General features: G+C 38.5%; 1 protein-coding gene across 1 annotated transcript in view; it reads left to right on the plus strand.

The window, feature by feature from the left end:
- Positions 1-27,567, plus strand: part of LOC126109659 (ras suppressor protein 1) — an 86,244-nt gene that overhangs the window by 22,743 nt on the left and 35,934 nt on the right. Inside the window, exons 2-5 of the mRNA XM_049914705.1 lie at positions 1,030-1,080; positions 1,186-1,306; positions 15,027-15,145; positions 23,930-24,012. Coding sequence (XP_049770662.1) covers positions 1,030-1,080; positions 1,186-1,306; positions 15,027-15,145; positions 23,930-24,012 — 374 coding nt within the window. The remainder of the gene's footprint in view (positions 1-1,029; positions 1,081-1,185; positions 1,307-15,026; positions 15,146-23,929; positions 24,013-27,567) is intronic.

Below are 27,567 nucleotides of genomic sequence, written 5' to 3' on the forward strand. Positions count from 1 at the left end.
CCTTCTCTCCCTTTTCCTACACTCGAATTCCAGTCACCCATGACTATTAAATTTTCGTCTCCCTTCACTATCTGAATAATTTCTTTTATTTCATCATACATTTCTTCAATTTCTTCGTCATCTGCAGAGCTAGTTGGCATATAAACTTGTACTACTGTAGTAGGTGTGGGCTTCGTATTTATCTTGGCCACAATAATGCGTTCACTATGCTGTTTGTAGTAGCTTACCCGCATTCCTATTTTCCTATTCATTATTAAACCTACTCCTGCATTACCCCTATTTGACTTTGTGTTTATAGCCCTGTAGTCACCTGACCAGAAGTCTTGTTCCTCCTGCCACCGAACTTCACTAATTCCCACTATATCTAACTTTAACCTATCCATTTCCCTTTTTAAATTTTCTAACCTACCTGCCCGATTAAGGGATCTGACATTCCACACTCCGATCCGTAGAACGCCAGTTTTCTTTCTCCTGATAACAACGTCCTCTTGAGTAGTCCCCGCCTGGAGATTCGAATGGGGGACTATTTTACCTCCGGAATATTTTACCGAAGAGGACGGCATCATCATTTAACCATACAGTAAAGCTGCATGCCCTCGGGAAAAATTACAGCTGTAGTTTCCCCTTGCTTTCAGCCGTTCGCAGTACCAGCACAGCGAGGCCGTTTTGGTTAGTGTTGCAAGGCCAGATCAGTCAATCATCCAGACTGTTGCCCCTGCAACTACTGAAAAGGCTGCTGCCCCTCTTCAGGAACCACACGTTTGTCTGGCCTCTCAACAGATACCCCTCCGTTGTGGTTGCACCTACGGTACGGCTATCTGTATCGCTGAGGCACGCAAGCCTCCCCACCAACGGCAAGGTCCATGGTTCATGGGGGGAGGAACCTACACATTAGAAAACCTATACATTAGAAAATCTATTCCCCTCTCATTACAACCCAATCAACATGTTAACATTTTTAATTATGCACTGTAATAATTCATGCAAATTAATTGTAATAATAGACATTATTTATTTTTGATATTGCAGTTAATATGGTAAACATCACGAGACTAACTCTCAGCCATAATAAAATTCAAGGTACGTATGATTATTTTCTGTATTCGCCTTTATTCTGTTTTATTTTTTTTTAGTAAGCATATGGCAATAACTACAAATCTTCTTTTGTTATTTCTTACGTTGCAGCTGTACCTCCAGGCTTAGCAAATATGGTTAATCTGGAAATCCTAAATTTATTCAACAATCAAATTGAGGAATTGCCAACATCTTTATCGTCAATGCCAAAACTTAGAATTTTGAATGTGGGGTAAGTTCTTTCATATTTCATGTTGTTATGAACAATCACGGTTCAAAAAGTAGCAACATTAATAAGTATGAGAAATAATGATAAAGATATATAATTTGGAGAAATTTTTACACTATTTATCACTCAGTTTTCTATGTGGCACAGAAAGGAGTCACACATTCAGCTACACAAAAATCTTTGACCACTTATCCAATCATGTGAAAAATCTAATGAATAATAAAATTAACTTCAAACACAAAGTGATGTTATACCTTTCAACCAGTTATTATACTTGGCAAATCATTATACCGTGTATAAGAATTCCTGAAAGTGTAGTACTATAATGAATGTGTGTGTGTGCAGGGAGGAGGGGGGGGGGGGCATGTTCTAAAGTGCTGTACTGGGAGTGTACATCACTTTTGTAAACTAACTGACATCTTCTAAATCATAGCAGGAGCTCACAACTATGGTCCATGGGACATGCAGACAAATGCAAGGAAACACTGTGACCATTTATGGGCAGCTAAAGATGTACAAGAGATATATTAGGGCAGGCCATAAAAGTAGGAACTATAGAAAAATGGTTCACCCCAATTCGTAATCCTCCTGGCAATAAATTAACAAGAAATTTCTATGCAGAATATAGTTCAGATGATCACAATCATACTCTGTTCCTTGTTATTCTGCAACAACTGAACAAAGTTATTTTCTCTTTATCTCTTCTTAACACTGTAGCAGGATGCTAAAGAACTGAAGCTGATTTTGCTTTGTTATAAAGACAGCTAGTGTGATCATGGCAGGCAGAATACAGGGTGAGTCACCTAACATTACCGCTGGATGTGTTTCGTAAACCACATCAAATACTGATGAATCGATTCCACGGACCGAACGTGAGGAGAGGGGCTAGTGTAATTGGTTAATACAAACCATAAAAAAATGCACGGAAGTATGTTTTTTAACACAAACCTACGTTTTTTTAAATGGAACCCTGTTAGTTTTGTTAGCACATCTGAACATGTAAACAAATATGTAATCAGTGCCGTTTGTTGCATTGCAAAATGTTAATTACATCCGGAGATATTGTAACCTAAAGTTGACGCTTGAGTACCACTCCTCTGCTGTTCGATCGTGTGTATCGGAGAGCACCGAATTACGTAGGGATCCAAAGGGAACGGTGATGGACCTTAGGTACAGAAGAGACTGGAACAGCACATTACGTCCACATGCTAACACCTTTTTATTGGTCTTTTTCACTGACGCACATGTACATTACCATGAGGGGTGAGGTACACGTACACATGTGGTTTCCGTTTTTAATTACGGAGTGGAATAGAGTGTGTCCCGATATGTGAGGCCAATAGATGTTCACTGTGGTGGCCATCATTTGCTGCACACAATTGCAATCTCTGGCGTAATGAATGTCGTACACGCCGCAGTAGATCAGGTGTAATGTTGCCGCAGGCTGCCACAATACGTTGTTTCATATCCTCTGGGGTTGTAGGCACATCACGGTATACATTCTCCTTTAACGTACCCCACAGAAAGTTGTCCAGAGGTGTAAGATCAGGAGAACGGGCTGGCCAATTTATGCATGCTCCACGTCCTATGAAACGCCCGTCGAACATCCTGTCAAGCGTCAACTTTAGGTTACAATATCTCCGGATGTAATTAACATTTTACAATGCAACAAACGGCACTGATTACTTATTTGTTTATATGTTCAGATGTGCTAACGAAACTAACGTGGTTCCATTTATAAAAAACGTAGGTTTGTGTTAAAAAACATACTTCCGTGCATTTTTGTATGGTTTGTATTAAACAATTACACTAGCCCCTCTCCTCACGTTCGGTCTGTGGAATCGGTTCCTCAGTATTTGATGTGGTTTACGAAATATATCCAGCGGTAACGTTAGGTGACTCACCCTGTATATAGACAAACCTGTATGAACACTGGCCTCATTCTGTATTGTTTTACATTTATTGTTTGATTTCTCATGAGTTGGTTTTTTAAATAATCACTTGCACATAGGAGAGGTATTCCACTGCCTTTGACTGTTCCTCCTTTTCTTCCTCTTTTCTAATGATGATTCCACACTGCAGCACTCATTCAATCTGACAATGGCAAGTGGAGTACCCATTCTTGTGAAATATGGTACAGAGGTGCAAGACATTCTCAGACGTATAGGTACAAATTATAGGGAAAGATGGGTAATATACAGTATGTACATGAACCAAGAAGGAACAGTAAGGATGTGTACTAGGATTAAAGAGGGTATAAGGCAAAGGTGGAGTCTTTCACTTTTCTTGTTCAACATATAAATCAAAGAAAGAATAAGAGGAATAAAAGAAAGGTTCAAGAGTGGGATTACTCGTAAAATTCAGGGTGGTAGGATACCAATGATAAGATTTACTGATGACATTGCTATCCGCAATGAAAATGAAGAAGAATTACGGCATCTGTCGAATGGAATGAACAGTTGGCTGAGTACAGAATGTTGATTGAGATTGAATCAAAGAAAGATGAAAGTAATGAGAAGCAGCAGAAATGAGATTAGTGATAAACTTGAAATCATATTTGGGGAACACGAAGTAGGTGAAGTGAAAGAATAGGCTATTTTCCTATGTTAAAAATATGGTTCAGATTGTTATTATTTTGGTTATAACTTTTAAATGGCATTTATGGTCAATGTTCTCACAAAATATCTATTATTTTTGTGTAATTAAAGATAAAATCATTAAATATCAAGATCTGCTCAAGTGATCGAAAATGCTCTGTTATTGACTGATGCTCTGATGAAGTCACAGGCTAGCAGTAAGATAAAGCTGTACGTGTGTTATAGGAGTGTTAGCCAAAGTTATGAGGTTTTTACATACTTTTTCTGCAAACAGTTCAGCTATTTGGTGATGAGAACGCAATTACAACTTTTAAGTAACTATAGAAAGGAATTTTGTGAAGACTGATAGTGGAAGCCTTGTGAAACTTGATCCGTGTATGCTCCACCCATTTTAAGAGGTGATATGTGCAACAACAGACATTCTGTAACATCATTTAACTTGCTCAGAACTGAGGAATTGTAGAACTTTTGTAAATGGATCTGTATATTATAACTAGGTGTTGGCTGTCAGTCATGAGCTACAACCCAAAGCACAATAAAATTATTCTTGGCAGAACTTATTACTGATTTTCACTGTAGAAGACACTCAGCAGAGAATCTGTTTCTAGTAGGTGAAGCAACAGATAACACCCAACTTCAGAGAAAGAAGTCGCATGTTTGAATCCCAGGAGGATTATATATTTTTAAAGGTTTTACACAAAATAAGAAAATAGTATCATTGATTGTAGCAGTTGTTTTGATTGTGGGATGTATTATATGTAGCTTCACATTAGTCTGAGAAATGGACAACAGAGGATAAACACATTTACTTTGTGAACAAACAATTTACTTTCTTGGAAAGCATTGCTAGTTGTTGTGACTTGGCAAGACAGCCAAGCCACTATGAGAGGAAGCCGAAAGGCATGCGTTTAAGCTCACGTAGGCTGGCGTGAGGTCTGGAACAGGTAAAGTAATTATACTAACAAAAAAGGTACGTAGCTTCTGGAATACTTAACTTTAATCCATAATTGGTGAACATCGGTCTGACGGTACATGCATCACAAGATAAATAGCAAATGATAATGGCGCCTTGCTAGATCGTAGCAAATGACGTAGCTGAAGGCTATGCTAACTATCGTCTCGGCAAATGAGAGCGTAATTTGTCAGTGAACCATCGCTAGCAAAGTCGGCTGTACAACTGGGGCGAGTGCTAGGAAGTCTCTTTAGACCTGCCGTGTGGCGACTGATAGTGGCGACACGCGGGTCCAACGTATACTAACGGACCACGGCCGATTTAAAGGCTACCACCTAGCAAGTGTGGTGTCTGGCGGTGACACCACACTAGTAGTGAAGATATCACCAAACGCCCACAGTACATTGAAACGTAGGACAGTGAGGTCATACGGAGAGATATAAAGTGTGTACAGCATGCAGGTGACGCAAATGTAAGGGGTGTGATGTTTGTGAGTGTAAACTAATCTTGGTGTCTGAAGAAGTCTTACTTCATCTTTATGTAAGGTGATGAAACTGCAAAAGTTTAAACAATAAGGATCCTAGGTGGACAATACGAAGATGAAAACATTGTTTCTCATAAAGTAAAAAGTGTATGGTCACACTAACTAGAAAATATCTCTTTGAACATAAAGAGTGTGAACAGCGATTGAAAATGTAAGCGCATGTAAACAGCAAGGAAAACAGAGTAATATTCTGTTTTGGATTGATGTGATGAAATTTTGTGATTGTGATTTGGTTATCATATGAGAGGACTGCTGAATCATTTTGCATATAGGTTAAAATGTTCTTTTGGGCTAGATTTGAGCCAGCGATTGGTAGATTTCAGTTCAAAATTCAACGGTCTACCGCTCTAACAACTGAGCTACTGAAGAATTGAGATGTAGTTGATTAAGATGACCATTTTCACTAGGACTTTAGTTTCGCTGAATGACTCTATCATCCATTGTAATAGCGGGAGAGCGTATCTTGGAAGTAAATTAATGTTAACTTCACCCATGCAACACATGTTTAATTAAGTTAGTGAACTTGTGTGTCAATGTGGTGGCAGTTGCCGGTATAGTGCAACCACATTCTGTGCATTTTCTCATTCTCTGGAACACTCAAAAACCATTTTTCAGGAGTTTTTAAAGATGTATTTGTACAGTATGATACTACACACCATTTGTAACCCCTTTTCTGAAATATAAATGCCAAAACAAGACATCACTGTGAACTAGCATTATTACAGTAGGAACAGCGAGCTAGACAAAATCACAGGCGTCACATGACTCAAATGGAGTGTTTTAGCAGGCGTTCAGATTATTTGAATTTCATTTCCATTTTTATATTAGAATACTGAAACTCAAGAGGGGGTTGGGGACATGTTAGGGGTATAAAACGACATAATATATAATTTAAGACAGTTTTGAGAAACACAGTCAAATACACTATTCTACTACCTTGGAAGCAAAATAACCAATGGCAGATGAAGTGAGGAGTACATAAAAAGTAGACTAGCATAGGCAAAGAGGGCTTTCTTGGCTAGAAGAAGTCTACTGATAATAATAATAATAATGGTTTATTTCTCCATAATAACTTTTACAGCCATGGACATAGTCAGTCAGTACATACATGAACAATAATAATAGTTTAGTAGTAGAAATAAAGTACATACAACATTAAAAATCCTTGATGGAGTACAAACATTTAGCAATTAACAGCTGCTTTAATTTTATTTTAAATATGTTTCCTTTTAACATTTTTATGGTATTTGGCAGTCTGTTGTAAAAAAATCTTCCAGCAGAAAATGGATTATGATCGGTTGCTTTTTTATTTCTGAATTTTATATGGTAATCCTCTTTCTTCCTTGTATTATAACTATGGATATCACTATTTATTATAGTGTGCTCCATATTTTCTTTTACAAGCAGTATAGTCCTTAGAACATATAATGAATACACTGTTAGTATATTGTACTTAATGAAGTATTCTCTACAGGACTGACGTTTACTAATATTTGCTATTATCCTAATTGCTCTCTTCTGGGCTCTAAAAGCCCTATCCATGTATACCGTTGGTGCCCCGCCCCAAATCACAATACCGTATTGTAGGTGGGAGTGTATAATACCAAAATAGATTTGTCTTAAGACTGGTGATGCTATTATGCTAGAAAGGCGTTTTAGCAGCTAGGTATTACACGAGATTTTTTTACACATGTAGCTGATGTGCTCCTTCCATGCAAGATGTTCATCAACTATAACACCCAGGAATTTATGTTTATCAATTGTTTCAATTGATAACTCTGGCTCAGTATCCACTTGTCTTGATTTGTAATTTATCATAAACTTCATTAGAATTGTCTTTTCTTTATTTAATGCCAATTTATTTTTAGTCATATATTCTGTGATGAGGTTAGTGTTCTTCATTTTATTTTGCACTGCTTGCTGTTTTGTAGGGCCCCAGCTTAGGAAGGAGTTGTCGCCGGCATAATTCACAAGGTCTGCATTTTTTGGACTTATTATATCATTGATGTACACAATGAACAGAAAAGTCCCAATAATACATCCCTGAGGGACTCCACAGTTAAGAATTTTATAAGATGATTTTACTATTTGAATAAGTTCCCCGGTTGTATGATACAACTTAACACATTGTCTCCTGTCAGCAAGGTACGATCTTAACAAATCTTAATGCCACTCTGACCCCATATGTTTCTAACTTATGTAGAAGAATGGAGTGATTTACAGTATCAAAAGCCTTAGATAGGTCTATAAAGGTGCCAATAACTTCGTTTCCATCATCAAGTTTATTCAATACTGCTTGAATAAATGTGGCTGCCGCTGTTATTGTAGACTTGCCCTTCCTGAAACCGTGTTGAGAACTTTTTAATATATTGTACTTAGAGTAAAATGATTCCATTTGGTCAAGAAATAGCCTTTCCAACAACTTACTAAGTTCTGATGTCAATGAAATAGGCCTATAATTTTGTACATCAGTAGTTTTTCCCTTTTTATGCACTGGTCTTATTTCAGTGACTTTTAACAAGTCAGGAAGTGACCCCTGTCTGAAAGAGCTGTTTATTAAATGTTGCAGTGGCTTTATTAACTCATTACTGAATTCTTTCAGAAATTTGGCTGAGATGCCATCCCAGCCACTGGATGTACTTGCTTTTAAGTTGGAAATGGTTCTCAGGATTTCCTGTTCTGCAACACACCTCAGGAAGAACGAATTACTGACATTACTGGGATTTAGCACCTGCAGTGGGTTGATCACATCCTCCTTACTCATTTTACTAAATTTATCTATGAATCTCTCGCATACTTCTTTTGGGTCACTAACCAATTTTTCATTGCCCCTTATTATTATGTTGTCACACAATGCCTTGTCATTCCCTCCACTTTCCTTCTTTACTATATTCCACGCTGTTTTGCTAACATTACAGGATTGACTCATCTGTGCTACATACTTCTGTGCCTTTAATGTCTTAAGTGCTTCCCTATAGGTTTTTCTACAGGCTTTGTATTTAGACTGAAAGTACTACAGTTTGGTGTCTTTAAAGAGAATATATAGATCATTCATGTCATTCTTTAATTTCATCACATTAGGGGGGAGTTAAAGATTCCTGGAACTGTCAGTGTTCTTTAGTATTTTGACCCTTGGGCATACTTGATTTAGACAATAGTTTAATGTTGTATAAAATTGTTAAAAGAAAAGAAAAAAATCCTTGATGTCTATAGTTATGTGCTGCTCCATGACTCTGCTGTCAATATCTTTATTCTTGGCTTGTCTGTAACTTCGGTGTTTTTCTTACAGTAAATGTTTTGTTTTTCCGTATCCAGGGTGTAATTACAAAGCTAATAAAATGTTTTCTTGCCTTTAAATAATATTTTTCATCAGGTTATGGGCCCAGTACACGTGTAAAGGCAAACAACACAGTTTAATTAAAACAATATTTGAAATGAGCGTATGTCTATAAAGAAACATGACTGCTAGCGGCGATTATAAGGTCAGCATTGATAAGCTTGAAGGACCTGATGACTGGGCCAAATGGAAATGGCATATTTCTATGGTGCTACGTTCATATGGACTAGAAGATATTATTAACGGCACACGTGAACGTGTAGAGTTGCCGCAAGATGCGACAAGTGAACAAAAAGAAGCGTATGTGGAATGGCTCAAGGACGACGCAAAGGCAGCAAGTCTTATAGCAAGTGCGCTAAGTAAACCTGTTGCAGAACTCGTCTTAACGTGCAAGAATGCTAAAGAAATCTGGGACAAATTACGCGCCCGATTTGAACGTAGCAGTACTCAGCGTTTGAATATGTTGATTGAAACATTTTCCCGTGTTTAACGTGATGAATCGGAAGATATTAGTGCGCATGTGGCCAAACTGCAAAAGTTATTTGGGGACCTGAACGATGAATTAGCAAAACATGAAGAAAATACGCTATCTGAAAGAATCTTAAATGGTCGAATTTTGTCTACACTGGGAAAAGACTACGACAATTTTAAGGATCTCTGGGATACGATACCGACAGAAAAGCAAAGCTTGAATTTATTGATTGAAAAACTCTGTACTATTGAACTGCGTGAACAGGACGTTAATGGAAGTACAGCTTTTGTCGTTTCTAAAACAAGAAAACGGCAAACAAGTAATCAGCAAGTAAATATGACGAAGTCACAATTAAAACAGAAGTTTCCGTGTAATAGATGCAAACAATTAGGTCACTGGGCAGCAGAGTGTCCACAGAACACTCTTGAAAGCAATAAAAGAAAAGAGAAGAAGCAAGACAGTGAACACGCTGCATTTACTTCATACGCTATGGGTGTGTGTACCAGTAATCACAGTGACCCAAATAAATGGTATTGCGACAGTAGCGCTACAAATCATATCACTCCCAACAAACAGTATTTTGTTTCGTATAGTGAATTTGATGTTCCTCAAGTAATTTCATTGGGAAAACAAGATGTCAAAATGTGTGCGTACGGTCAAGGAACAGTTTACATCCAAATCCGACGAAACAATAAATGGTACAATGCTAGAATGGACAATGTTTTGTACGTCCCTGATGCAAGTGCTAATCTGTTCTCTGTGAGAGCCATTGCCTGCAGAGGCTACAGTACTAATTTTAGTTATAATAATGTCTGTGTTCGAAAAGAAGTCAGTGGCAATATTGTTATGACAGGTTATGTGAAAAATGGACTTTATGTGTTGAACATGCGTGTTGTTAGAAATGCAAAAATGAATCGTATGAGCTTGATGACTTCATCCGAAACATTGCAAGTGTACCATGAAAGGTTTGGTCATCAGAATAAACAACATGTGAAGAATATTTTAAAAGGAATGAACATTAATGTGGAAGATGCCAAGAGTGAATTTCGTGACGGCTGTGTGGTTGGAAAGATGCATAGGCTGCCATTCAAAACACGAACAATACGCGCTACCAGTACTGGTGAATTAATCCACGCGGATGTAAATGGACCAATGAGCACGAAATCTTTTGGAGGCAAGCATTATTATGTATGTTTCAAAGACGATTTTAGTAAATTTCGTCGAATTTTCTTTTTAAGACACAAAAGTGAAGTGTGTACTGTGCTTAAGCAGTTTTTAAATGAAGCACGAACTAATGGACATGTTGTCAAACAATTTAGATGTGATGGTGGCAAAGAATTTAACAATAAGAATGTCAGTGAACTGCTTGCAGACAGGGGAATAGAGCTACTGATTCCTCCTCCTTACACTCCTGAACAAAATGGTGTGGCTGAACGGGAAAATAGGACCATTGTTGAAGCTGCCCGGTCAATGCTAAATCCGAGTAAATTACCTAAAGGGTTGTGGGCAGAGGCATGTAACATAGCAGTCTACCTAATAAATCGTACTGGAAAATCCTCAGTTGAAAATAAAACCCCTTATGAACTATGGTTTAATCGACCAGTAGGACGACTTGATCATCTCAGAATTTTTGGCACAGGCTGCTATGTTCACATTAACAAACAATTCCGTTCCAAGTTTGATGATAAGGCAGTTTTTGGATGACTTGTTGGATATGTTAATGACAAAGATGGGTTCAGAGTTTGGATTCCATCTAAAAGAAAAGTGGTGTTGAGTCACGATGTAAAATTTAAGCCAGAAATTGTTTGTGATTTACATAGTGATCATGTTGAATTTGAAGTCCCTCGTGAAGAATTTAATGATCCGAATTCATCTAAAGATGACCAATGTAAATCTCCTAGGCTGTACACTTCTGGAGGAAGCCAAACTCAAGAAAAAATTGGCACTCTCGATTCTAGAGAAAGTCAAGAGTCGAGTGAATCTGAAGAAAATAAAGAATTAACAGAATTTTTAAAAGCAGAAGCTGCTGAATCTTCTAATGAAGAGAAACAGAAGAATAAAAGACAACGAAGAAAACCAACCTGGATGGAAAGTGGTGAATTTTGTATGGCAACAAAAGTTGATGAACTTGGATACAAAGATCCAAACTGTTTTTCAGAAATATTGCAGTCAAACGAGAAGGAAGAATGGATGCAAGCTATTAGTGAAGAACTTCAATCACTTAAGGAAAACAATACCTGGGTGCTGGTTGACCGTCCGAAGAATGCCAAAGTATTGCAAAACCGCTGGGTTCTACGGCGAAAGGTCGCAGTCAATGGAGGGACTCGCTTTAAAGCCAGATTGGTTGCAAAAGACTGTATTCAGAAAGCAGGAATTGATTATGACGACGCCTTTAGCCCTGTGGCACATTATGACACCATACGAACTCTGTTGGCTGTAGCTGCTTCAAAGAAAATGCTGCTAGAACAATTCGATGTAAAGACAGCTTTTTTGAATGGAATACTTGAAGATGAAGTATATATGGAACAACCAGAAGGTTTCGAAGATGGTACAGGCCGAGTATGTTTCTTAAAAAAAGGTCTTTATGGGTTGAAGCAAGCGCCACGTTGCTGGAACAAACGTTTTGTTGAGTTCATGAAGAAAGCTGGTTTTTCAAACAGTGATGCAGACCCATGCCTATTTTACCATAGACAAAATGGAAATAGCCTTTATGTGGCAATCTACGTTGATGATGGCCTGATTGTCGGCAGTAACAAGAAAGAAATTGCTGTTTTTATGGATGTTTTACAACATGAATTCGAAATAACAGCTGGCAGTCTTGACAATTTTCTTGGCATAAAAATAAAGCAATATGAAGATGGAGCAATAATGATAAGTCAAGAGAAATACACAGAAGAAATTCTGCAAAGATTTCGAATGGCAGAATGCAATACAATCTCAACTCCTGTTGGACATGAGGACAATAATCAAAACGAAGAAGTTTCGTCATCTGTACCCTACCGTGAAGCAATTGGTTGTCTCATGTACCTTTCAACAGTAACTCGTCCAGACATCACGTTTGCAGTCAATAAAGCTGCCCGAGCTATGGAGAAACCAACCACTGAAGACTGGAATAGAGTAAAGCGCATTTTCCGGTATTTGAAAGGGACCTTAAATTTTGGAATTGTATATAATAAAAAAGAAGAGTTAAAGATTTACGCTGATGCAGATTTCGCAGGTGATAACCGGACAAGGTGCTCAACAACTGGAATTCTTGCAAAGTACTCAGGTGGTGCAGTGTCATGGACAAGTCAGTTGCAGAAAGTAGTGGCCACTTCCACAACCGAGGTGGAAATAATTGCAGCTAGTGAAGGAGCAAAAGAGTTAGTTTGGTTACGTCGTCTGCTATCAGATTTAGTGGAAATGTCGGGGCAGCCTCCAGTTCTTTACATTGACAATGCTAGTGCATTGAAGTTGGCAAAAAATCCAGAATATCATCGACGTTCTAAACATATAGAGGTCCGACATTTCTATGTTCGTGAAAGATATCTGAACAGTGAGATTTTCTTGGAACACATTGATGGACACAACCAGTTGGCAGATATTTTGACGAAACCTCTTGAACGAGTTCAATTTAATTTTCTATGTTCAGAAATTGGCATGCAATAGACAAAGCAGTAATTTCATGATTTTTTTTCTTTTGGAGGAAGTGTTAAAAGAAAAGAAAAAAATCCTTGACGTCTATATTTATGTACTGCTCCATGACTCTGCTGTCAATATCTTTATTCTTGGCTTGTGTGTAACTTTGGTGTTTTTCTTACAGTAAATGTTTTGTTTTTCCGTATCCAGGGTGTAATTACAAAGCTAATAAAATGTTTTCTTGCCTTTAAATAATATTTTTCATCAAAAATATTTCCCACTTTTCATTAATGTCTTCTGTTGCATATAGGCCTACCTGATACCAGTTTATGTGTGCCAGTTTTTCCTTTAATGCATGATAGTCAAGCTTTCTTTTATAAGTAAATTGTTCCTTATGAGATACTATTTCTTTGTCAGTATGAAGCTCTAGGACTAATGCACTATGATCCGAAATGTGGTTCTCAACAGTTTCAACTACAAGGTCCTCCTTACTTAAGTTTGTAATAACATGGTCAATACATGTCTGAGAGTCACCTGTAATTCTTGTTGGTGTTGAATACACGTGGTTGTAATTATAGGACTGTAATACATCAATACATCTAAGGTAACTTACACTATTAGTTAAGGAGTCAATGTTCACATCCCCTACTATTATAGTCTGTTTTTTATGAGGTGAGAGTTTATCAGTAAGTTCCTCTAAATGGCAAAAGAATTCTTCCATGTTACTGTTAGGGGATCTGTACAGGCTGGATATTATTAAACTGCTATACCTGAGCTTTATTCTTATCGCAGCTATTTCAAAGACCATCTCACATGCAAGTTCATCTATCCAATCAATTTTTTTGCATTGGGCATTATTTTTGGCATAAATACCAGCACCACCACTTTTATGTTGTTCCCTACAATAGACACTGACAATTTTATAATTACTTAAATTAATGCTGCATAATTCTTCAGGTTTGCAACCTAGTTCATTCACAAGATAAATAACTGAGGGCTACTAACACTTAGAAATTTGTCAATTTGTTCAATTTTATTGATAATATATTGGACATTTTGTGATATTATTTTGATTTTACTGTGATTTGCGATGTTGTCTAGTACTTCGCCTTCACGTATGTATGGTGAATGCTGAGTTAGTCTAAAAAAGTTTCTGTCGGACTTTTGTCAAATATTGGCCTTAATTTGAGCAAGTGATTTGTGAGACTGTATGTTTGGAGCACAATATTATACATTAGTCAATCGTGGGCTGTGGGAAAATTGCGAAAAGGGAATCAAAATGTCTGATTGTGTTACATAAGTATTCTGAAAATTAAGTAGGCTGAGAAGATAAGAAAGGAGAAGGTCCACTCCATAATTGACTAGGAGAGCAATGTGTGGAAAACACTGACAAGAAGAAGGGACAGGGCGATAGAGGAGGTGTTATTGCATCACGGATTTACTTCCATAATACTAGAGGGAGCCGTTGAAGGCAAAACTCTAGAGCAAGACAAATAATCAAGGACGTTTGATGTAATTGCGCCTGTGATATGAATAGGTTTTCACAGGAGTGGAAGTTGTAGCAGGTTACAGCCATGAATATTTTGGAGTGAAAGGAATGGAAAGGAAACAGGGTGGGAAAGAGATAGGGAGGAAATAATGACTTCTACCTATGGCAATCCAATGGCAAGAGTTGAAAATTTGTGGCAGACTCTTACTTCCGAAGCTGGATGCTCCACTTCTCTAGAACAGTTGCCTTAACTGCCTTGGCTATCCAAACATGCTCTCTGTCATACCCAAATTCCCAGCTTCCCACATGTTGCACTACAACAGTCCCCATCCATTAACCCCTTAGTTGCAGATCTGTGATTCCCATGGAAATTCGGATGTCGGTTGTGCATCTGCATTGCAACTTTTTCATCAGCCAGCCAGTGCACCCATAGAATTGTCGATGTGAGTGGTGTCTGGTTTGTCGGACATAGCTGAGAGAATTGACAGTACTCATATTTATAAGCATACAGCCAACCAATCTGAAGACTGACGACCTACATTCCCATCCCCTTGTTATCCGTGCTTAAAAAAAATTAAAAATTTTCCTTTGCCAAATACTGTGGGGTGATTTGTAGAGTACAAGTAGATGTGGATGTGAATTTTCTCCTACAGTAAATATGGAAATTGTTGAAATGTGCCATTAAGTAAATAGAGTTATTTGCGTCTGTTGCAGAATGAATCGTCTGGATTCACTACCACGCGGGTTTGGTGCATTTCCAGTGTTGGAAGTTCTGGACCTCACATACAACAATCTCAATGAAACTGTCCTGCCTGGGAATTTCTTCAAGCTTGGTATGTAATACAATTTGTGCTTCATAAAGGCTATGGAGCACATACAACAACACAAAGTGATGCAAGATGTTTGAAACGCTCAGAAAAATAAATACACACTAACGAGGAAGGCACTTAATCTATACTACTATATAAAAGCAAGGAGTTGTTTAATGTTGTTGCCAAATATACAGAAATGTTCTCGATTAATTTACTTCAGATTTTTACTCGATACTCTAATAAACCTTCAGGTGGACATAGTGTACATTTTTTGGGGAGTGTTGTCAGTAAAAACATCGAAGTTCTAGAGCAAGTTACTTCATATTTATACAAAGTACTCTAATAAACATTTGGAAGGACGTATACAAATTTTTTAATATATATTATATATAAATGAGTGTAACTATGCCACTTTATAAAGACAAGTCATTGTTTAACATCGTAACCAAATACCTCAAAGTTCTTGACTGATTTTCTCTAAATTTTGACGCTATTCTCTAATAAATGTTGGCTACATACTTTTTTTTTAATATATATGGTACAAAATATATACCTAAATTCTCAATATATTCAGAAAGATGTTGATGTTTAACCTTGCTACCAAAAGACTCAGATATTAATTGACCAATTTACTTCAGATTTTTACATGATACCTTAAAAGAGCAAATGTTGATAGGAAAAAGTCTCAAGTTTTTGACTGATTTACTTCAGATTTTTACATGATACTCTAATAAACATTCATACAGACATAGCCTATATTATTTTTAAACAACACTGTACAGGTTGTCTGTTAAAACTGACTGCGAGAAAGAAATGCTGTGCTGTTAAAATGTGTGATTTCGTTTTCTTCCTCGCAGTCAGATTTACGTAAATGAAGGAAATTGTATTCACGGCTTATCAGCTAATGATTAGAATACCAAATCAGAGTCATCCAAAACTTTGTGGTCCTACCCATCTGCAGATTAAAACTACGGAAAATAGTGTCAATGAAGCTACTATCCTCACAGATCCAGCACCAGGAGACGTTTCTCTTACCCCGTGTACCATTCATCCCATCTGATTTACCTGTTTACTTTAAGTGACTTCAGTTCTCAGTCAGAGATTTGTTGGTAATAGGAATAAAGATGCTCAAAGTCAGTGAGGTGGGGGGGAGATGGACAACAGAGCGAGGGATAGAATGAGGAGGAAATGGACCAAAGGGGGGCAGGGGAGATGGGCAGAGACAGCAGGGAGAAGGATATTAGGAGATAAATATTTAGCAATGGCGAAGCATTGCCAGCTTCACTAGTATACAGTGTGTTCAAGAATTGAAAGGAAACAGTAGGAACGAAAAAGCAAAAGAGAAGTCCTGAGATTAAAAAGTGTATAAGGTGAGGGTGAAATCTTTCACTTCCATCTGTTTGCCAAAAAAGCAGGGCAAAAAAAAAAAAAACTAAAGAAAGCCTCAAATGTACGATTAAAATTCATGGTCGATGTTTCACATTATGGTTCATGGTGTGGGTTCCTGTAGTCATGTCCTAGTTCATGAACCACGGGCAATGTATGAGTGGCCAAGTAAGTGGTCCCGACAGTCGGGATACCAGTTACTTTGGAATAAGGCTGGGCATCTCGGACATATTCTGAGTCGTGGTAACCTTTGTGCTCATACGGCAAAGACTTCCAAATCCACCGGTTAGTCCCTCAGCCGTTAGGGGTAAAACCCAATGGGACTTGGGGCAAGTAAGGCTAGCAACCTGCTTCCCTGGTACATTAAATATGATGCTGGCAACAATCAGAGCAAAATGCCTCGGACCTTTGGAGGTGACGGAGTCCCACCTCTAACTGACAAACCAGGGACTCCTAAGATACGAGTTGGCAAACAAATGGTAATGAGATGGGGAGCTATTAATATCAATGGGGGCTACTCTGGGAAGAAGGTAGAGCTGGCAGAGGCTGCAAGTAAGATGGGGCTGGACGTTTTAGCTGTTAGTGACATTCGGGTAAGGGGTGAGAAAGAAGAGGAAGTGGGAGAATACAAGGTGTACCTGTCAGGAGTCAAAGCAGGAATAGCACAATGGGGTGTAGGGCTTTACATCAGGAAAGAAATGGAACCCAGCGTAGTTGCAATAAGGTATGTAAACGAACGACTGATGTGGATAGATTTGACAGTGTCTAGCAAGAAAATTAGGATTGTGTCAGTATATTCGCATTGTGAAGGGACAGATCAAGATAAGATGGATAGTTTTTACGAGGCACTCAGTGATGTAGTTGTTAGAGTAAAGGACAAGGACAGTGTTCTGCTCATGGGTGATTTTAACGCCAGGATTGGAAATCGAACAGAAGGGTATGAAAAGGTTATGGGTAAATTTGGAGAGGATATGGAGGCCAACAGGAACGGGAAACAACGCTTGGATTTCTGTGCTAGTATGGGCTTAGTAATCACAAACTCCTTTTTTAAACTTAAGAACATTCACTGGTATACTTGGGTAGGCAGGGGAACCAGATCTGTCATTGACTATATAATAACAGATCAGGAATTCAGGAAGGCTGTGAGGGACACACGTGTATTCAGGGGATTCTTTGATGACACTGATCATTATTTAATCTGCAGTGAAATTGGGATTGTGAGGCAGAAAATGCAGGAGGTCAGGTCCATATGTAGGAGGGTAAGAGTGGAGAAACTTCAGGATAAGGAAATCAGGCACAAGTACATAACAGCGATCTCAGAAAGGTACCAGTTAGTTGAATGTAGCCAATTACAGTCATTGGAAAAGGAATGGACAAGGTACAGGGACACAGTACTAGAAGTGGCTAAAGAATGTCTTGGAACAGTAGTGTGTAAAAGTAGGATGAAGCAAACAGCTTGGTGGAATGATACAGTCAAGGCAGCCTGTAAAAGGAAAAAGAAGGCTTATCAAAAATGGCTACATACCAGAACCCAGGTAGACAGAGAAAGTTATGTTGAAGAAAGAAACAAAGCCAAACAGATAACTGCAGCATCCAAGAAGAAATCGTGGGAAGACTTTGGAAACAGGTTGGAGACTATGGGTCAAGCTGCTGGAAAACCATTCTGGAGTGTAATTAGCAGTCTTCGAAAGGGAGGTAAGAAGGAAATGACAAGTATTTTGGACAGGTCAGGAAAACTGCTGGTGAATCCTGTGGATGCCTTGGGCAGATGGAGGGAGTATTTTGAAGAGTTGCTCAATGTAGGTGAAAATGCGATCAGTAATGTTTCAGATTTCGAGGTAGAATGGGATAGGAATGATGATGGAAATAGGATCACATTTGAGGAAGTGGAAAAAATGGTCAATAGATTGCAGTGCAATAAAGCGGCTGGGATGGATGAAATTAAGTCGGAACTCATCAAATACAGTGGAATGTCAGGTCTTAAATGGCTACACAGGATAATTGAAATGGCCTGGGAGTCAGGGCAGGTTCCATCAGACTGGACAAAAGCAGTAATCACACCAATCTTTAAACATGGAAACAGAAAAGACTGTAACAACTACAGAGGTATCTCTTTAATCAGCGTTGTGGGTAAAATCTTCTCAGGTATTGTTGAAAGGAAAGTGCGAGTATTAGTTGAGGACCAATTGGATGAAAATCGGTGTGGGTTTAGGCCTCTTAGAGGTTGTCAGGACCAGATCTTTAGCTTACGGCAAATAATGGAGAAGTGTTATGAGTGGAACAGGGAATTGTATCTATGCTTTATAGATCTAGAAAAGGCATATGACCGGGTTCCTAGGAGGAAGTTATTGTCCGTTCTACAAGATTATGGAATAGGAGGCAAACTTTTGCAAGCAATTAAAGGTCTTTACATGGATAGTCAGGCAGAGTTAGAGTTGACGGTAAATTGAGTTCACGGTTCAGAGTAGTTTCAGGGGTAAGACAAGGCTGCAACCTGTCTCCACTGTTGTTCATATTATTTATGGATCATATGTTGAAAACAATAGACTGGCTGGGTGAGATTAAGATATGTGAACACAAAATAAGCAGTCTTGCATATGCGGATGACTTAGTTGTGATGGCAGATTCGATTGAAAGTTTGCAAAGTAATATTTCAGAGCTAGATCAGAAATGTAAGGAGTATGGTATGAAGATTAGCATCTCCAAAACGAAAGTAATGTCAGTGGGAAAGAAATATAAACGGATTGAGTGCCAAATAGGAGGTACAAAGCTATAACAGGTGGACGGTTTCAAGTACTTAGGATACAAATTCTCACAGGATGGCAACATAGTGAAAGAACTGGAAGCGAGGTGTAGCAAAACTAATGCAGTGAGCGCTCAGCTACGATCTACTCTCTTCTGCAAGAAGGAAGTCAGTACTGAGACAAAGTTATCTGTGCACCGTTCAATCTTTCGACCAACTTTGTTGTATGGGAGCGAAAGCTGGGTGGATTCAGGTTACCTTATCAACAAGGTTGAGGTTACGGATATGAAAGTAGCTAGGATGATTGCAGGTACTAGTAGATGGGAACAATGGCAGGAGGGTGTCCACAATGAGGAAATCAAAGAAAAACTGGGAATGAACTCTATAGATGTAGCAGTCAGGGCGAACAGGCTTAGATGGTGGGGTCATGTTACACACATGGGAGAAGCAAGGTTACCCAAGAGACTCATGCATGCAGCAGTAGAGGGTAGGAGGAGTCAGGGCAGACCGAGGAGAAGGTACCTGGATTCGGTTAAGAATGATTTTGAAGTAATAGGTTTAACATCAGAAGAGGCACCAATGTTAGCACTGAATAGGGGATCATGGAGGAACTGTATAAAAGGGGCTATGCTCCAGACTGAACGCTGAAAGGCATAATCAGTCTTAAATGATGATGATGATGATGATGATGTTTCACATTATTTTGTTATCTGCGTGATAATTTACAGTCGGCTGGTGATAGTGGTGTTCTCTATTTAATTTTGTTTAGAACTATATTAACAGAAATTGTTATAACGGTGTTTGGTTTGATTTTGTTTTGCATTAGGGCACAAAAAACAACTGGGGTCATAAGCACCTGTTAGAACAGTGTGTAATGGTATAATCGGAGTGAGCTGATCGTTAGTTTTGAAAGGGTTGACACCACTCATTGGAAAGTCCTAATTTCATTCTTTCTAGTAACCTGTTTCAGTTTTCTGAAAACTGTTTAACTTGAAAGATATTAGTAATTAAAGATAGGCCACAGCCATTTGAGGTGTTATTCTTGTTAGATTTGACATTATATTGTTATTGCAATGATTTTTGTGAGCCAGATAATGATCTTCATTATTCAGTGAAGCCCCTAATTAAGAATTTGCACAAATTGCAACATTTCAAAGATGGCAATTTTATGTGTAAGTCAATTATCTACCAAAGAGTCATACAATATTCAAATCAAATAGTACTGTGAGCGTCTGTATTTTTTAAACAGCTATCTTTTAGTTAAATGAAATCATTTTTGGAACTTATCGATTATCAATGTGTAAATGTTCGCCTTTTAGTTTTGTAAACTAATATATAACATCTGAGTTCACAAAAATATCCGTACACAAGTCTATAGATACTACCACCACACCCTCCCAAAAATCATCAGTCCACAGTCTGTAATCACATGAGTAAAATCTGTCTAATGAAATTGCATATTGCAAGCACCGCACTAACATCTCCACATTGCTCATGTGTTAACATTATAATGTCATTGTGGTACCATCTTGTAGCAACAGTTCTTTTTTTCTTTATGTGAGTTAGCACCCAGAAGAGAATCCGATAAAATCTCTGTTAGTGTAACAACAAAAACAGTCAATTTTTGACAATATAATGTAATTGGATGGACAAAAAATGTACTCACCTAGTGGCAGCAGAATACAAAAATAAAAGAAAGTTATAATTATGCAAGTTTTTGGAGGCAGTGGCTCCTTCTTCCAGCAGAAGTGTTGAAGGGGAAGAAACAGGAATGAAGGAAAAGGACAGGAAAGATCTAGGAAAAAGAGGATTTCAGAAAAGTCACCCAGAACGACGGGTCAGGGAAGACTTACTGAACAGGATGAGAAATAAAGACTCTTTCCTTCTCATCCCATGCTGTAAGTCTCCTCTTACCCGCAGTTCTGGGTGACTTTTCTGAAATCTGCTCTTTTTCCTAGATCTCTCCTGTCCTTTTCCTTCAACCCTCTTCCTTCCCCTTCAACCCTTATGCTAGAAGAAGGAGCCACTGGCTCCGAAAGCTTGCATAACTATAATGTTCTTTTACATGCATGTTTTGCTGCTGCTTGGTGAGTACATTTTTTTGTCAATCCAATTACATCTGTGTTAGAGTGCATGATAAAATTATGTAGACACAATATTATTAGTGAACTGCTGCCTGGTAAGCACAAAGTCAACATCTGTATGAAAATTTGTGTCCACTTGGGGTTCTCATTGTAATAGTGAGGTGTACAACAGTTGACTGGCCGTACTCATACGAGTAAGATTAATGTATGTAAAAAATACTGGCTTGGCAATTTGCACAATAATACCATACAGTAATTCATGTGGTACACATGTGCATAAACTATTAATGTGTTGTCAATTTTGCTGGACTGTGTTGTGAATAAACCAACATGCTCAGTCATTATAACCACAGATGAAAACTGATCACCAAACAAAGAGGGTATGTAAACTGCTGCCTGCAGAAGCAAGAAAAACATTTATGAAAAAGAGAAATTGAATATGAAATTAAATGTTAAGAAATCTTTTCTTACTTAGGTGAAATATGTCCCTGTGCAGAAGTGAAACGTGGACTATAAAGAGTAGCAGTAGCTATTGAATTTTGGTGTTGCAGGAGAATTCTGAAGACGGAATGGATACATCAAGTAACTAATGAGAAGGTATTAAAGCAAATGGGGGGGGGGGGGGGGGGGAGAAGAAATGTTTGAACAGTTTGACTAACAGAAGGGATTTGTTAATTGGAGACACCATGAGATATAAAGGAAACATCAATTTAGTAATAGAAGATGTGTGTGTGCGGGAGAGAGAGAGAGAGAGAGAGAGAGAGAAGAGGAGGAGGGGGAGGTGGGGGGGGGAGGTATTGGGTATTTGTTTGTAGTTTTTAGTGGTAGTAAACCTTCGTGTGTGCTCTGAAGAAATGTATTTGCACGAATATGCACCGCGTGCAAATATAGGCTGCATCTAATCTTTTGATATGAGATTATATAAAAAGTAAATCTCAGATATAGGCCACACTATTAAATTTACAGTAAAGCTCAATTAGATGTTACCTGAAATGTATCTCTCTCCCTTCCCTTCTTCAGCTACATCTACATCTACATCCGTAGTCCACAAGCCACCTGACGGTGTGTGGCGGAGGGTACTTTGAGTGCCTTTATCGGTTCCCCCTTGCCCATAACCGAGGGTGTCTCAGCACACACACAAAGTTATGACCTGTTCCAACACTTCTCAGTCCTCATTATTCTGTGGCTTATAGAAGAAGAAAGGACAGGGGGTCATTTTGCCTGTGGAATTTAAACTTTCCTGTTTGTGGGTTTGGCAATTTATTCAGTGAAATAATCTATCTGTTTGTCACAGAACTACAATTTTGCAAAGTTGTGTAAAGCTTACGAAAACAACTTGATGTTACATGATCCAACTTTGATGCAAAACTTTTTATTTACACTCCCAAAAATGGAATCCACATCAAACACCAGTCTATTTTGGTATGTCGAACAGCACTACGGTAAATAATGTATGGGAAAGTAGTGTGCAAATACGTATAAGTGGTGCTGAAAATTGTTAGTCCACATTGCTATTGAGTATTAAAGCTGATGTACAAAAATTACCACTGTTTTCATTTTTAATCGCAAAACTATCCTCCAGGGAGAAAGCTTCCCTGTTGGTATTACTGTAAGAGCTCATTACATTACACTGCAGTAACTTTTAATGGTATTAATTTCAACCTGCAAGAGATATGTACCTGTCATTTTGAAACTGACAATTTATAATCCAAGAGGGAAAAACTCAATTGCAGGCCAGACCACGGTTCTTCAAGTGAAAATTTATGCAAAAAATGCAGCCTTATATTCACGCAAATGTGGTATTATAGTGCAGATCTTCTTTTCCTTTGGATTTTAGAGTTGTTATGGACCTTCTGACTACATCTATGTTGTTAAGAGATTTGCAACAACTACTTACCAGTTTTCTTCAGGTATATACTGACACGTAAATAGTCTTCACAGGTTTGCCGCCCAATCACACTGTGCAAATTCCACAATATTTCCTCGGAGTAACTGTCCGACATCTTCAGGTGGTCCAACCTTGCTGGTGGCTAGGTACCTAGCTACCGGCAAGGTTGAACCACCTGAAGATGTCCGACAATTGCTCCGAGGAAATATTGTGGAATTTGCACAGTGTGATCCGGCAGCAAACCTGTGAAGACTATTTACGACACATCTGCCAGGAATGCTTGAAGAGTCACAATATACTGACATATTTTTAATTTTATGCAAATACATTGAGTGTTATTGTTGTTTTGTTTTTGGTGTGGTCTTCAGTTGGAGGAGTGGTTAGATGCAGCTGTCCATGCTACTCATCCTGTGCAAGCCGTATCTCCAAATTATTAACTGCAACTTAAATCCATCTGAATCTGCTTACTGTATTCATCTCCTGGTCTCCCTCTACAATTTTTATCTTCCACAGTTCCTTCCAGTACTAAATTCATGATCCGTTGATGTCTCAGAATGTGTCCTATCGACTGATCCCTTCTTTATGCTGTATATACAATTTTATTTGCAAGATATAGTCCGTTTTAGATCCTAGATAAGAGCCTAAAAGTAAGCAGCAAATAAATAAATATTTTTGTCAGCACCAAATAATCATTTTATTTTCAGAAACTCTTCGTGCTCTGTACCTGGGTGACAATGACTTTGAAACTCTATCACCTGAGATAGGACAGCTAAAGAATTTACAAATTGTGAGTACATATAGATATTACAAATAACTTTTACTCTTTATTTTTTTAAAAATAGATTATACTCTTTTATGCTGTGCACTGCATTTACATGCCACTTTCTATATACCACCTTACTGACATACAAGTTGAACTTGACAATACATTTCATAGAAAATGTGGAAGTTGGCAGCTTCTGAATATTTTTTGGTGTGTAGTCAATAGCTCATGACCACCCAAACTTTATTTTTGAGGGGAATGGAAGAGGGATGAAGGAAAAGGACTGGAGAAGTTTAGGAAATTGGAAGAGTTACAGAAAAGTAGGCCAGAATCCAGGGTCAAGGAAGTCTTGTTGGACAGGATGGACTTACTGTATATTGTGGGTCACTTTTCCATAATTCTCCTCATTTCCCAGACCTCGCCGCTCCTTTTACTTTACTTCTCTTCCTTCCCTTTCAGCCCCTCTGCCAGAAGAAAGAGATAATGACTCTGAAACCCTGCACATTTCTATACCTTGTATGTGTGTTTTCCCTTGTCACTGCTTGGTGAGTAGTTTTTTTTTATCTGTCCTAATATTTTATATTTTCAAACATGTATTTTACTCGTATTATAATCATCATAGTGTTGCACTAGATCACAATTTGCTACAGACAGTTCCCAAAAATTTTACTTCGTTGTGATTGTACAAGGACGAGGGTAAATATATACATACAGGGTGGTCCATTGATAGTGACTGGGCCAAATATCTCAGAAAATAAGCATCAAACAAAAAAACTACAAAGAACGAAACTCGTCTAGTTTGAAGGGGGAAACCAGATGGTGCTATGATTGGCCCACTAGATGGCACTGCCATAGATCAAATGGATATAAAATAGGAACCCCCATTTTTTATTACGTATTCGTGTAGTACGTAAAGAAATATGAATGTTTTAGTTGGACCACTTTTTTCGCTTTGTGATAGATGGCGCTGTAATAGTCACAAACATATAAATACGTGGTATTACGTAACATTCCGCCAGTGCGGACAGTATTTGCTTTGTGATACATTACCCATGTTGAAATGGTCCATTTACCAATTGCAGAAAAGGTTGATATTGTGTTCATGTATGGCTATTGTGATTAAAATGCCCAACAGGCATGTGCTATGTATGCTGCTCGGTATCCTGGACGACATTATCCAAGTGTCCGGACCGTTCGCCGGACAGTTACGTTATTTAAGGAAACAGGAAGTGTTCAGCCACATGTGAAATGTCAACCACGACCTGCAACAAATGATGATGCCCAAGTAGGTGTTTTAGCTGCTGTCGCGGCTAATCCGCACATCAGTAGCACACAAATTGCGCAAGAATCGGGAATCTCAACAACGTTGGTGTTGAGAATGCTACATCAACATCGATTGCACCCGTACCATATTTCTATGCACCAGGAATTGCATGGTGACGACTTTGAACATCGTGTACAGTTCTGCCACTGGGCACAAGAGAAATTACTAGACGATGACAGATTTTTTGCATGTGTTCTGTTTAGCAACGAAGTGTCACTCACCAACAGCGGTAACGTAAACCGGCATAATATGCACTATTGGGCAATGTAAAATCCACGATGGCTGCGACAAGTGGAACATCAGCGACCTTGGCAGGTTAATATATGGTGCGGCATTATGGGAGGAAGGATAATTGGCCCCCATTTTATCGATGGCAATCTGAATAGTGCAATGTATGCTGATTTCCTACGTAATGTTCTACCATGACAGAATGGTGATGTACTTCCAACATGGTGGATGATCGGCACATAGCTCGCATGAAGTTGAAGCGATATTGAATAGCATATTTCATGACAGGTGGATTGGTCATCGAAGCACCATACCGTGGCCCGCAGGTTCACCAAATCTGACGTCTCCGGACTCCTTTCTGTGGGGAAAGTTGAAGGATATTTGCTATCGTGATCCACCGACAACACCTGACAACATGTGTCAGCGCATTGTCAATGCATGTGTGAACATTACGGAAGGCAAACTACTCGCTGTTGAGAGGAATGTCGTTACACATATTGCCAAATGCATTGAGGTTGACGGACATCGTTTTGAGCATTTATTGCATTAATGTAGCAATCACGCTGTAACAGCATGCGTTCTCAGAAATGATAAGTTCACTAAAGTACATGTATGACATAGGAACAACTGAAATAAAATGTTCAAACGTACCAATGTTATGTATTTTAATTTAAACAATCTACCTGTTACCAACTGTTCGTCTAAAATTGTGAACCATATGTTTGTGACTACTACAACACCATCTATCACAAAGCAAAAAAAGTGGTCCAACTAAACCATTCATATATTACGTACTTGACGAATATGTAATAAAAAATGGGGGTTCCTATTTTTAAAAAATGCATTTGATATCTGTTTGACCTATGGCAGCGCCATCTAGTCGGCGAACCATGGCGCCATCTGGTTTCCACCTTCAAGCTAGACAAGTTTCCTTTATGTAGTTTTTTCGTTTGACACTTATTTCGTGACATATTTGGCCTGGTCACGATCAATGGACCACCCTGTATATATGAAGTGTAAGGTATAAACATCTTCAAAGCTTTCTTTCTGATATTTCTGTCATACACTCATCTTGTCTTAGGTTTTCTTCCTATATTACGACTTCTGTGGAAGTGATCTGAGCTCCCAGTATATGTAGGATTTTTGTAGTGCGGAACATCCTGCTGGAGATCTTATTTAGTCATATTATGCTGTCAAGGAATTGAGACATCACTTTCTCTGATTAGTCAATTTTATAAAGGCTCAGTCAATATTTACTTTCCTACCCTGTAAACCATGGTTCATAAATGCCTGTGTACACACTGTAATTACTCTATTTTAGTCTTTATGCTGTCAATGAGAACAGTATGTAGATGAGTGCTAGTTCTGCAAGTTTCGCAGGAGAGCTTCTGTGAAGTTTGGAAGGTAGGAGACGAGGTACTGGTGGAATTAAAGCTTTGAGCCAAATTGCTACGGGCGATGAAACGTGAGTGGCCTACGTCACACCGGAATCAAAGCAACAGTCCGTGGAAGTTGAGCGAGGGCATCATTTTGCTGCAAGACAATGCCCATCTGCATGTGGCAAATCAGACCAAAGATCTCATCACATCTTTTTGATGGGAAACTCTAGATCATCCTCCGTACAGCCCCGATCTTGCGCCCAGTGACTACCATCTGTTCCTGCAGTTGAAGAAACACCTGGGCAGTCAGCGTCTTCAAGATGATGACGGAAGTCAAAACAGTGGTGATGTAGTGGTTAACAAGTCAGGCGGCAGACTTCTATGAGGAGGGTATTCAAAAACTGGTACAACGTTATGGCAAGTGCCTCAATATTGACGGAAATTATGTAGAAAAGTAGATTAAGGTACAGGCTTTCATGTAAAAATAAAATTATTGAGATATCTTAGCACGTCTTTTTTTTAATTTTTTTAATTACTTACTTAAAAAACACGCCTCATATTTATAACATTAACACGTTTGTAAAGAAATCTGATAATCCGAGGTGTTTGATACAATGGTTTCTTATTCTTTAAAGAATCAGGGGTGAG

Source organism: Schistocerca cancellata, chromosome 12 (genome assembly GCF_023864275.1).
Source record: "Schistocerca cancellata isolate TAMUIC-IGC-003103 chromosome 12, iqSchCanc2.1, whole genome shotgun sequence".
NCBI lineage: Eukaryota > Metazoa > Arthropoda > Insecta > Orthoptera > Acrididae > Schistocerca > Schistocerca cancellata.